The sequence below is a fragment of the Carcharhinus amblyrhynchos genome, chromosome 1 (assembly GCF_965287045.1).
Source record: "Carcharhinus amblyrhynchos chromosome 1, sCarAmb.v2.hapA, whole genome shotgun sequence".
NCBI lineage: Eukaryota > Metazoa > Chordata > Chondrichthyes > Carcharhiniformes > Carcharhinidae > Carcharhinus > Carcharhinus amblyrhynchos.
The window spans coordinates 148,077,812-148,090,145 of NC_137324.1; the positions used below are offsets into that span (position 1 = coordinate 148,077,812).

The window sequence follows — 12,334 nt, forward strand, 5'->3', positions numbered from 1 at the left end:
TAGCCATCTTACCCATGTAACTGTCTAAATACTACTTAAACAACAAAATTGTACCCGTCTTTACTACTACTTCTGGCAGCTTGTTCCAGACACTAGCCTCCCTTTGTGTGCCCCTCTGGATCCTTTTGTATCTCTCCCTCTCACCTTTAAACCTATGTCCTCTAGTTATAGACTCCTCTACCTTTGGGAAAAGATGTTGACTGTCTAACTGATCTATGCCCCTCATTATTTTATAGACCTCGATAAGATCACCCCTCAGCCTTCTACGCTCCAGAGGAAAAAGTCCCAGTCTATCCAGCCTCTGCTTATAACTCAAACCATGAAGTGCTGGTAGCATCCCAGTAAATCTTTTCTGCACTCCTTTTAGGGTAACCAGAACTGTACACAGTATACCAAGTGTGGCCTTACCAATATTGGTGTTTTTTTTTGAAGATGTTATTAACAAAATTGATAAAGGAGAGCCAATGGATATAACATATTCGGACCTTTCGAAGGCTTTTGACAAAGTCCCCCACAGAAAGTTAATTAGCAAAATAAAAGCACATGAGATAGGAGGCAACATACTGTCATCAATTGAGGATTAGCTAACAGGTGGAAAACAGTAGGAATTCAGGTTATTCTCACATTGACAGGCTGGGCTAGTAGGGTACCACGAGGTTCTGTAGTTGGGCTCTAGCTATATCAATTACCTGGATGTGGGGACCAAATTTAATATTTCCAAGTTTGCAGATGATAAAAGCTAGGTGTGAATTTGTGAGGAAGATGTAAAGTAGCTATAGGAGGATTTGGACAAACTTGAGTGAGTGGGCAAAAATATGACAGATGGAATATTAAGTGGAAAAATGTAGAGTAATCCATTTTGTTAGAAGGAATGAATGTGCAGAGTATTTTCTAATGGTGAGAAATTATAAAGTGTAGATGTACAAAAGGTATCCTTGTCCATAAGTCACTGAAGGCTAGCATGAGCCTGTTAAAAACCTGTTTAAAATAAGTTTAAAGCACTTTACTCTTTGTAGAACTGTTTAAAGCATTTATTTATTGTATTTACTGCTTTAAGAATTCTGAGGGTGTGGTGAAAAGGCATTTGTGGACCAGCCTGCTTTAAATCAGCGCCAGGTTTAAAAGGAGGCCTGGTGTAGACAGCGGGCAGCGTCTGAGCGGGCAGCGGAGTGAGTGGGAAGCAGAGTGAGTTAATAGGGCTTAATATCAAAAAGGGCTGGAAGGAAAAAAGGCCAGGTGAGTTTGTTTGAAAAAAAACAAGGAAAAAAAATTTTTTCAAAACTACTACAGCAAGAAACAAGGAAAAAAAATTTTTCCCCATAAAAAATTACAGTGAATAATGGAGGGGCATGTGATGTGTGGTTTCTGTATGATGTGGGAACTGGCGGACCCCAGGGTACTTCCCAGTGACCATGTCTGCAGTAAGTGCAGGTTGCTGGAGGAGCTCCAGCTCAAGGTGGATGAGCTGGCCTCTGAGCTACAGACACTGAGGCTCATCAGGGGGAGAGAGGGTGCCCCTAGACTGGCTAAATCTAAGGGTCAGGGACAAAAGGGGGCTGCTGGGAGGAGGAGGAAGGGGGGTGAGGAGCGGAGGCCTCAGCCTCTTAATCTGCATAACAGGTTTGAGGTTCTTGCTTCCAGTCTGGAAGAGGACGAGGCAGGTGAGGTTGGTGAGCAAACTGCACACGGTACAGTGATGCAGCAGGACATAGGCAAAGAGAAGGGGAAAAGGAACGTAGTAGTGATTGGAGATAGTGGGGTGAAGAGTATTGACACTGTCCTTTGTCACAATGACAAAGTGCACAGAAGGGTGTGTTAATAATGAAACTCTAGAATATTTTGAATCAGTATGCTTTGGATTTGGCAAGATTTGAAGTCTTCAGCTGACAAAGCTGACCACAGTGTTTAAAATGCCAACAAAGTAAAATGATTAGCAGATTCTTTGCTCTTTATTAAATCCAAGAAATTTATCTGCTTGACCTTTTGAACAGAGATTGTTGATTGCTTTCATACATTTTTGTGACTTCTATCAATGATGATGAGCTCTCTGATGTCGCCACATCAGAAAAGGGTTCCAGCGCCCCTACCCTACTGTCCTGTTTTAAATCCACTCTAACTGTTGGCTACACAAATGGGAGAGTCATTTTTTTTTACTGTTTCATAACTCTTCACAATCTGTAGCAATGATTTGGATATGGGGAACAAATGTAATGTTTCACAATTTACTGATGACACAAAACTTTGTGGGAATGTAAGTTGTCAGGATGATGCAAAGAGGCTTCGAGGAGATTTAGATAGGCTAAGTAAGTGGATAAGGACATGACAGATAATGAGGAAGAATGTGAATTTATCCAATTTGGTAAGAAAAAATATGGATGCATTTCTTCATTGAAGAGAGATTGGGAATTTTTGATGTCCAGAGAAACATGGGTGTTCTTTTTCATACGTCACTGAAAGTTAACATGCAAGTGCAGCAAACAACTAGAAAGACCAATGGTATGTTGACCTTTATTGCAAGGGGAATTGAATACAGGAGTAAGGAATCTTGCTACATTTGTATAGAACTTTGGTGAGACCAAATCTGTAGTATAGTATGCAATTTTGGTCTCCTTACTAGGGGATGGACCTACAGAGGGACTGTAGTGGTGTTCCACCAGACTGATTTCCAGGATGGCAGGATTTTCCAATAAGGAGAGATTGAAGACGTGGGGCTTGTATTAGAATCATGGAACCCTTACAGTGCAGAAGGAGGCCATTTGGGCCATCAAGCCTGCACTGATAACAATCTCACCTGGGCTCTATCCCTGTAGCTCCACGTATTTGCCCTGCTAGTTCCCCTGACACTAAGAGGCAATTTAGTTTGGCCAATCAACCTACCTCATCTTTAGACTGTGAGAGGAAACCAGAGTACCAGGAGAAAACCTACGTAGACACAGGGAGAATGTGCAAACTCCACACAGTCACCCGAGGCCGGAATTGAACATGGGTCCCTGGCACCGAGAGACAAGTGCTTCCCACTGTGCCACCATGCTGTTCTTTAGGGTTTGAAAAAAAGAGAGATGTTGTGGGACAAAATTAGCTGTCAAGCAACTTTCAGACGTCCCCTTCAAATACCAGACAACAAATTTCAGAGTTTTTTTTAAAATCGGCCTTTATTTCTTTGAGCGATAGCAAGGAATCTGATATGCCAGCTGATGGCGCAGCAGAGAGTCTGGAATAGAGCATTACACAGACAGTTGTACTTCGAGGTCTTACATAAGCATATATCAATCAGAGATTTACATTTGCTCAAAAGTTATCTGTATCAACTCGCAACTAACAGTTAGGATTACATAAGGTATAACATAAGGGGATGGTTGCCTAATAACTTGTGCATGTTTATCTAATATATCACTAAGCAAGTATTTATTTCTATATATCTATGAACTTCTAGACCCAATTGTGATAGCTACATGTCGACCTAGTGGTATATCAACCCCTTATGTCATCCCATGTTCATGTCCTTTGTTAAAACAGACACTAACAAACTGCAGATGCGCACAATTCAAGAGGCTTTGTGTGTAGGTTGTGTGACTGAGCTCTTCTTTATAATTGGAAGTTTTGTGCCCCTTAACTCTTAACTGCATCTGCTTTAATCAAGACCTGTAGTTTTCTCAGTTTTCCTTTGTGTGACTTGAGCTTAGAAGCTTGCAAGTTGTGATTTTTAATCTGACGTGATGATTAACCCTTTCAAGAGGAGACCCGAAGTGTGCAAAATTCTTACATGTCTTGACAAGGTAGATGTAGGAAGAATGTTTTCTCTGGTTGGTGGAGAGCAGCGGGGACGATCTAGAACTAGAGGGTGCAGTCTCTGAATAGGAGATTAGTAAGCAATTAAAGACCAAGTTGAAAAGCATCTTCAGTAAAGAGGTGGTGAATATTTGGAATTTTGTATCCCAGAGGTCTGTGGAGGTGCAGTCATTGAGAATGTTCAAAGCAGAGCCGATAGATTTCTGGATACCCATGACTTCAAGGGATGTGGGGATAGAGTGGTGAGATGGAACATCAGCCAAGATCTAGTAAAATGGCAGAGCAGACTCAAGGGGTCAAACGACCTCCTCCTGCTCCTATGTTTTTGTGCTTTTAAACAATGTTAAAAGTTTTCCTATGATTTCCCCTTCAATTTGTGTCAATGCTTATCTGTATTATTGTGCATCATGCTTATAATTTACTTCTAAAAATCATATTTACTTTGACGTTCCAGGTGATGCTAACTGCATAGACACACGGGGAGTGGAAGTTGCAATTAAACAGCGTGTGGATGACTCATTAACTTCAAGGCTTCCAAATTTCTACATTGTCAGCAAACCGCAAATATGCCTGACAGAAACCGCATATCCTTGTCAACCAAATCCTATTCCTAAAACCCTCAGCCTCAACTGGTCTCAGTCGGATTGTTTGGTAGAAGTGGTGAATGGTGCAACTGGAAGGATTGCTGGAAGGTAATACCATTAACTTACTATATTTCAGAAAATGCAGCTGGTGTGACATAATCAGTGGAGAGAGAAAGAATTAATATTTTGAGTATGTGTGCCTCTAAACGTTAACTGCTTCTCTCTCTATAGTTGCTGCTAGACCTGCTATATTTCCAGCATCTGTGGTATTTTGCTTTAATTATAATTCACTTTAGATTATCTTCTGGTGCAGTGGATTTGCTCATTAAGAAGTACTAATGCCAGAATCTGAATTCTCGCTGCTTTTTAGTAGTGCAAGCTGTTCTCATGAGATCACTGGATATGTTAATTGCATAGTTTGCTGTTTTTCATTAGCTGGCATTATTAATTGACAACACTGGTAAACTGTGATTTGTGATTGAATACTACCTCTATGCCCCTCAACTTAAATCCCCATTTCTCATTAATTCATACTGATATCAGAGCCCTACTCTCCTCCAGATACTTGTCACTATGTTCCAAGTATTTAAACTTATAAGCTGTTCTTGTTTTTGTTAGTGCTACTCTTTTTTTCAGCACTTGGATTCAGAGGTTTGTTTTTGAAGAGCTTCATGATGGTTGTTTTGTTTGTTTAAGTTTTATGCCCACTCAAGGATTAAGGTTTTTTGAAGAGATTTTTGAATGGATATTTGATTTTTGCAGTATCGTGAGCATCTCAAATACTTGCTAATGTTATTACAGGGCTCATGAGTTCTGTCATTAGTGAGCTGGCATGGGGTTGCGGGCTAAGGTGCCTAACACTTGTGTAGAACTGGGCTGATGTCCTGGGGAACTGTGGCAGGCTGCCTAACCTGCCTGCCTAGGTATCTGTCAGCCTTTGTTCCCACCCTGAGTTTGCCCCTGGGGGCAGCAGTCCCAATGCAAAAATAGTGGAGGAAGGTACTGTTGGACAGGAGGTGAGATCATTGTGTGTTGGAGGTCTCCTGATTTGTGACTTCCCTCTTAAAGGGCATAGTCCAGCCAATGTAGTTCTGAATGGACTTCGATTACTTTATGCATATGGAGAATAAATGTCTGTCAGAATGTTCAGAAGAAATTGTCTGCAGTGGTTATCTTGATATTTATTTCAGCAGTTTTGTCAGATTTTGAGGACAAATGTTACATAACAAAACACCTGAGTTTACAGGTTCTAGTAAAGAATAGGGTGTTTTAACCCCTTCTACCCCTCCAACTTGGTGAAAATCCTGGAGATAAATTACAGCAGGGAACTTAGCCACTCAATTCCCAATCTGAATCATGGATTGCAATTTTTAATTGTAAATGGTAAGAAAACTCACATCTAGCCACTGATGTCCGCTATACAGATGTCAGTATCCACCGGAAACCTCTGACCTCGTCTATGCCTGGAATTTTCCAGGCCTGCTGCAGTGAATGGCGTTTTGGCTGAGTGCCAAATTCTCCATTCTCGCTGGCAGCCAGGGTGGGGTGAACGAGATTGGCAAATCCTGCCATGATGTCATCTGCTGTTTTAACCTAAAGGCTGAGCGGAAGACCAGTGGTGGCTTTCCCCACTTTTTCCCAGGGTAAAAAGTAATGAACAGTGGACAAAGCTGACCAGATTCTCCACATGATTGGTGCTGTAGACTGTTTTTAATGGAGCCATGAGCTATGCAACATTAGTAATGCTGCAAACAGCCTGGCAGGGAAGGGGTCCTGCCTAGTTATGTAAAAGAAAAATACTGTGCTGTGCTTCAAAAGATCTTTGGTTTCCAAAGTAACAGCTTTCTGATCTGTTGTCAATGCTTCCTTGCAATTTGGGCTTCAGTGTTGCTTGCTGTAGATTGGAGAATTTTTTTTTGGAAAATTAAACTTTAATCATAGAATTTCTAAAAGAATATCATTCTAAAATGCAAAGTGCAATAATCTTCAGGTTCTTTGTAAGTTACACTCTTGAGGTGCTTCAATACAGTCAAAGAAACATTGGAGACATTTCAAAATGGCCCTTATAAATAGTGCAAGGGTATTTAAAAGCTGTCTGCATTGTTCAAAATGCACTCCGAGGTGTTTCAGCACAACTGAGATGCATGTAATATTCATTGTATACATTCGGTGAAGATTGAAGAATATGTTTTACAAGGAATGGATGTTATACTATACAATGTATAATGTCTTACGCAGCAGTGAATCTGTCTGGTACTAGAATGTTCCTTAAGGTCATAAGTACTGTTCCCTCTAGGCCATACCACAGCCTAAAACTCACTGGGCAGGCTGCCGGCAAATTGGTCCATTTGTGTTACTGCCAGTGCAATGCAGCACAAAAAATTTAAAGGGACTTCTCCAAAAGAAAATTAAAGGATATGTTGACCATGATGTTTAATCATTGAAGTCAGTTGACAGCTAATTGCTGTAAAACATCCTTTTCTGTTGCTTGAAAACTTTAGGGCAAAAGTTTGTTTCAAAAACTTCTATAACTGAAGTGTAAAGGAATTCTGTAGGCATTCGTTTTTCTTACAACCAGTGCTTACTGTTATTGCTAATGTTGTGTCAGGAATGGATTGTTGGTTGTTTGTACAATAAATATTAGGCCAATTGGCCAAAAACTTTATTAAAGAAGTAGGTTTTAAGATGTGCCTTAAAGCAGTAAGGAGGGGTAGATTTGGAACTATTTAAGATGGAAATTCCAGATTTTCAGGTCTAAGCAATTGAAGGCATAGCCACCAATTGTAGAGAAATTAGAATTGGAATGCTCAAGTAGCCAGAATTAGGTGAGAGCAACTATCTCTGAAGGTCGTGGGGCTAGAAGAAATTACAGGGATAGAGTGGACTGATGGAGGCAGTTGAAAACCAGCTTGAATGTGTCAAAATTGAGGTCATGATTGATTGCCAATTTGGTCAGCAAGCATAAAGGTGGTGGATGAATGGATCTTGATGCAAACAAAATATCAGGATGCAGAGTTTTAGATATGGGCAAGTTTACAGAAAGCAGTGTGTGTGAGGCCAACTGCAATTGTATTGTCATAGTCGAGAGGTGGCAAAGGCATGAATGAGGGTTTCAGCAAAAGATGTTGCAGAGATGGAAATAGGCAGTCTTAATAGCACAAATGTGTGATCAGACATTCATCTCAGGGTCAAGTATGGCAACAATGTTATTAATAGTTGGTTTTAATTTTAACTTGCCAACTAGAGGAATTAGTCATCAGGGAAAGGAGTTTGTAGTGGGAATGGTGTAGACTAAATGACAGATAGTTCCCGGTTTTCTCTTGCTCCCCTTTCTTGAATCTGATGCTGCTAACTTCCAATTTGCTAAGACTGGTCAAGAATCTAGCAAATTATAGAAAATCATAAGCAAAACATCGGTTATCTCTGCAGCTGCTTCTTTGAGAACCTGAGGATGTAGCCCATCAGGGCCTGTCACTTTATTGGCTCTTGGTTCAAGTTGCTCTATTGATAGATACTTTAATTTGCTCACTCTCATCTCCTTGGGCCAGGACTTTACGTTCCCATTCTTCCTGGTTGAGTTTGGTAATAGGAGCAGAAATTTTGTGGTAGGCCCAAATCTTGTTTCACATAAGGGTGAAGTCTCAGCATGATTGTCACTGTCCCATGCCAATGAGGTAATGGGAATCTCAATGTTCAATGTCATTATAATGAATATGAATGTAATTGTCAGACCTCTATGCCTGATCAACCTCCCCATTTTAATCTGTTCATGTCAGAGTGCATCCTAGCATGAATTACAACTGGTCTCCCACAACTTGCATCTGGCGGGCAAACGTACCAGAGGAACTCAGATGAGTGCATTGCTTAGCAGAAATGGATCATGACAGGGCAATGCTGTGGGGTTCTATTTTAGCTTTTATACACTGGGGCCCAAAAAAATGCACCCTGATATTTAAAAGTACTAAGTTGCTGGCAGAATGGGCTCTGCCAGCATGAGATTGTGGAAGTGCCCTTTTCAATTTTCCTGAAATGTCCTTAATATTAAGGTAGAGAAAGCCACCATTGGTACAGTGACTTCAACCCCACTTTTGTGGCCTGCTGTCATGTTATGCAAAACAAAAGGTAAAAGTCAATCCTTGATTGTCATCTAACTCTGCAACTTACTTTGTGTTCTTTACGTGTGAAGACAGACAAAATGTTTGTTCAAAGTTCTGCCATTTCTTCATTCCCCGTGATGATTTCTGCCCTTATGAGACCAACTTTTACTTTAGCTAGTATGCTTTTAAAAGCTCCTCCAACCTTTGCTGTTTCCTGACTTATTTAATCTCATTTTATTTTTTCCCCTTCCCATCAATGTTCTGGTCTCCCTTTGCTGGTTTCTACAGTACTCTCAATCTTCAGGCTTTCTATTATTCTTCTAAACCTTCTTTAATCTTTTGTTATTCTTAACTTCCTCAGTCAACTACGGGTGGATCTTCCTTGCTTAGTTTTTTATTTTTTAAAGAATATATTCATAGGAACATTTTTAAATAATGTTTCACTGCTTATTTGTCATACCTTTTCTGTCTTTTTATCCAATCAACCTCAACCAGCTCTTCTCTCAAACAAATGTATTTTATTTTGTTAAAAATCCAGTGCAGCCCTCCCTCCATGATACATACCACTCCAGTGGTTTGGGCAATAATTTGAAGCTGTTTCTAGTAAGATGAACTTGTAAGAATATGATGAATACATTTTAATCTACTGAAACAAACCCATCTTGAATCTTAAACTTATAGGCAATTCTTATGCACTGATTTTATTATTTTATTGTCTTTTCAAAAAAATGGTATTTGTTCTGTTTTTAAGCTCTCCATTTAAAAGTGGTACCTCCATGACCAGCCGCTTATGCAAAGCTGCCATGCTGAGTCGCTTTTATCTTGTTGCAAAAGAAGCAAATAGAGAAGATTTGTCTACGGTTCCAACATATCATGCAGCAAAGGTAAAGTTGCTTTCTGGTTGAGGAAACATCTCTCAGTCAAATGTACCCTAGCCTTTTCAGAAAAATATTGTTCGATTAAATTGTTTTAGGCTGCCACTCTAGACTCCATCCTTCTCCCTGCAATAGCAAGTTCACAACCTTGCTGTCACATTTGATCCCAAGATAATCTCATATACATTACATTTTGAAGGTTTATTTCCACCCTACTCTCCCTTCATGCAGTGACTGGCAATTCCCAGCTTTTGTGTGTTCAGTTCCATAGATGGAGCAATTTCTTTGCTAAAGTTCATGTTGACTGAAAAGTCATTGCGCAAAAATAGTTCTTTCACCCACTGCCATTTCTAACTTAATAGCATTATTGGTACATCAAAGTTTGTCTGTCATTTGCTTGATATCTGTGTCTCTAGTTTCAACATGCAGTTTGTACCTATTGTAGTGGAAGTTATTTGCAAGTGGAGTGTCTGTTTGTATGGATTTCCTTGTAGGTTGGTTTGCTGTGCATTTGTTGGGCATTCAACATGATTAAAATCTCTAATCTGCTTCTTTAACCAATTGAAATCACTGGTCTGTTTCTTTAAAGAAACTGATTTTAAAACTTTTACTTCAGATTTCCAGCATTCACTTTTTTATGTCTTTCAATTTTTCATTCCTTTCAGATGATGGCAAAATCATATCAAGAAGCAAAAGCTTTGCTGAAATCATCTCTGGTGCATCATGGTTTTGGTACCTGGCTAGTCAAGAATCCAAATGCAGAAGTGTTCCATGTGCAATGAGGAGAAATGCTTGGGGAAAATCTTGATCATAAACTTGTACTGTTCCTCTTTTCACATCAGAAGCCTGCCTGCGTACTGTTGCATATTCTTTGCTGAAATATTGGGCAAAGAAATTAAAGTTTAGAATATCACTTTTGCTTTAGAGTAATGCATTCTTAAGAATGCATTAACTCTTCGGAGTTATTGCTTACTGGCTAGCTTTGCATAAACACTGTGATGAAAAATGACATGTTATTAATGTTTGCTGTAAAGGTATTATGGCAAAAAAAACTAGGTAATATTGGACAAAATTCTAGCTATTATTTGATTGTGAAATAGACTATATGCAAAATCATATTTGGTTCATTGGTGCAGCATTGGAGTAGTTATAAGAGAGGTATATGGTCAACTTTAACTGACAACTGAAAACTGAATATTTGCCCTGCCTACATTTTAAAAATTGCACTGTTTGCACCAAAGACACACTTGAAAATGTGTGGCTGAAAATGTGTATGTGGTTCAAAATAGGAGATTTGATTCATGTTAGAGTTTGATATTAAGCTTATTTTTCCATGATGTAGAAGTAGTGCACACATATTTTGACCTCAGATACACAAATGCAGTATCCTTCAAAGGTGCTAGATGATTAAATTTATTCAACCAGTGAAGAGTACACTAGAAACTGAATGACTATTGGCCATTCTGCACATGTGCCTAGCTTCCACCAGGTACCCATAGTGGTACATTCATTGTAGAGAATAGCAAGTACTATCAAAACTCCCACTGGTATGTTCAATTTTGAACTGCCTTTCACTTTCATTTTATTTCTTGCCTTTTCCAATGTATCTTCTCAGTTTCCCCAGCCCTTATTGGGAGATAATGGTTCCAGAAATGATTATATGAGAATGCTAATTCATGACTTATAAGGCTATTGAAACTGCTGTTACCAACATATGTTCTTGAGGAATGAAGAAGGATAATCAAACTGGTTGATTTGAACTTTTTATACCAATCTGATGGTCAAATTTAACCCAGTACCTTATGCTGTACACAACTAAAGCATAATGTTTAGAATATAATGAGATATATCCATACACTATTTAGGCACCTCTTTTAGGTTACTTTCTATGTATAGTAATGACGTATTGAAGCAAGGCTGACAAATAATTTTCATGACCTTAATACAGTAGCTTGTTTACCTACTTGTGTTGTAAGTGAGCTGGAAAATGGAATTTTTGTTCTCTAAATTTGAGCACCTTCATCTTTATCCATCATTCCTTCCCTCAAAATTCCCTCCAAAAGACACATTTCTCTTGAGGACAGACAGCTTTGCAACTAAGCCATTGACATTATTGCTCTTGGGTGTCAAAGTACAAGTCAGCCTTGATATAATGCTCCCAATTTTCTCTTTCAATAGAAAAACCCACAAGTATTATTGAATTGCTATTGGTACAAAATATACATCATAATCTAAATTCTCCATTCTGAATTGTAGTCTGTGCTGAAGCAAATATAAAAACTGGGAGGAATGATTATCCCATCGCACTTTGTTTAATCTGGGAGGATGGGAAATCAGATTGGTCATCTGACAATAGGCAAGAGAGGAGGGGCAGCTGAACTGTGTACAAGTCGCATGGTTTTTAAAATGTCTTCCAGGTTTTAAGAAACCCTCCATCTGTTTCAGGTACAAAAACAGAAAATGCTGGAAAATCTCAGCAGGTCTGACAGCATCTGCAGAGAGAACATAAAGTCAAAGTTTCAAATCTAGATGATCCTTTGTCAGACTTGCTGAGATTTTCCAGGATTTTCTATTTTTATTCAGATTCAAGCATCCACAGCATTTTGTTTTTATCTCTGATTCAGGTAATTGGATTGTTAGACAATTTACAGGTAATCCTAAATATTGTAACAGGGACAGATCTTGAGCAGCAGTAGACAGGCCATAGTCTTGATTTTCAATTGTCAAGTTACCCATTTTCCATGTGAGAAACCGACAGCTGTTGAAATTCCTTCGTGCCACCTACTGTGTTTCACATCAGTTGAAGGTTAAGGAAATCAGAAAATTCTTCACTTTAGCATCCCTAAGTAATATATTGGTACTGACATCAGACTAAAATTGCCAATTATGGGTTCTCAAATACCCAAGGAATTGTAAAGGGAAGTGTTAACAAGAAATGCACACTTTTTGATAGCAAACCTAGTTGTAGGAAGAGAAAACAAGATATCTG

General features: G+C 39.1%; 1 protein-coding gene across 1 annotated transcript in view; it reads left to right on the top strand.

The window, feature by feature from the left end:
- adad1 (adenosine deaminase domain containing 1 (testis-specific)) overlaps positions 1–10,245 on the top strand; it is a 71,615-nt gene extending 61,370 nt beyond the window's left edge. Inside the window, exons 10-12 of the mRNA XM_080186865.1 lie at positions 4,244–4,481; positions 9,222–9,354; positions 10,011–10,245. Coding sequence (XP_080042991.1) covers positions 4,244–4,481; positions 9,222–9,354; positions 10,011–10,127 — 488 coding nt within the window. The 3' untranslated portion in view covers positions 10,128–10,245. The remainder of the gene's footprint in view (positions 1–4,243; positions 4,482–9,221; positions 9,355–10,010) is intronic.
- Positions 10,246–12,334: the final 2,089 nt, after the last annotated feature.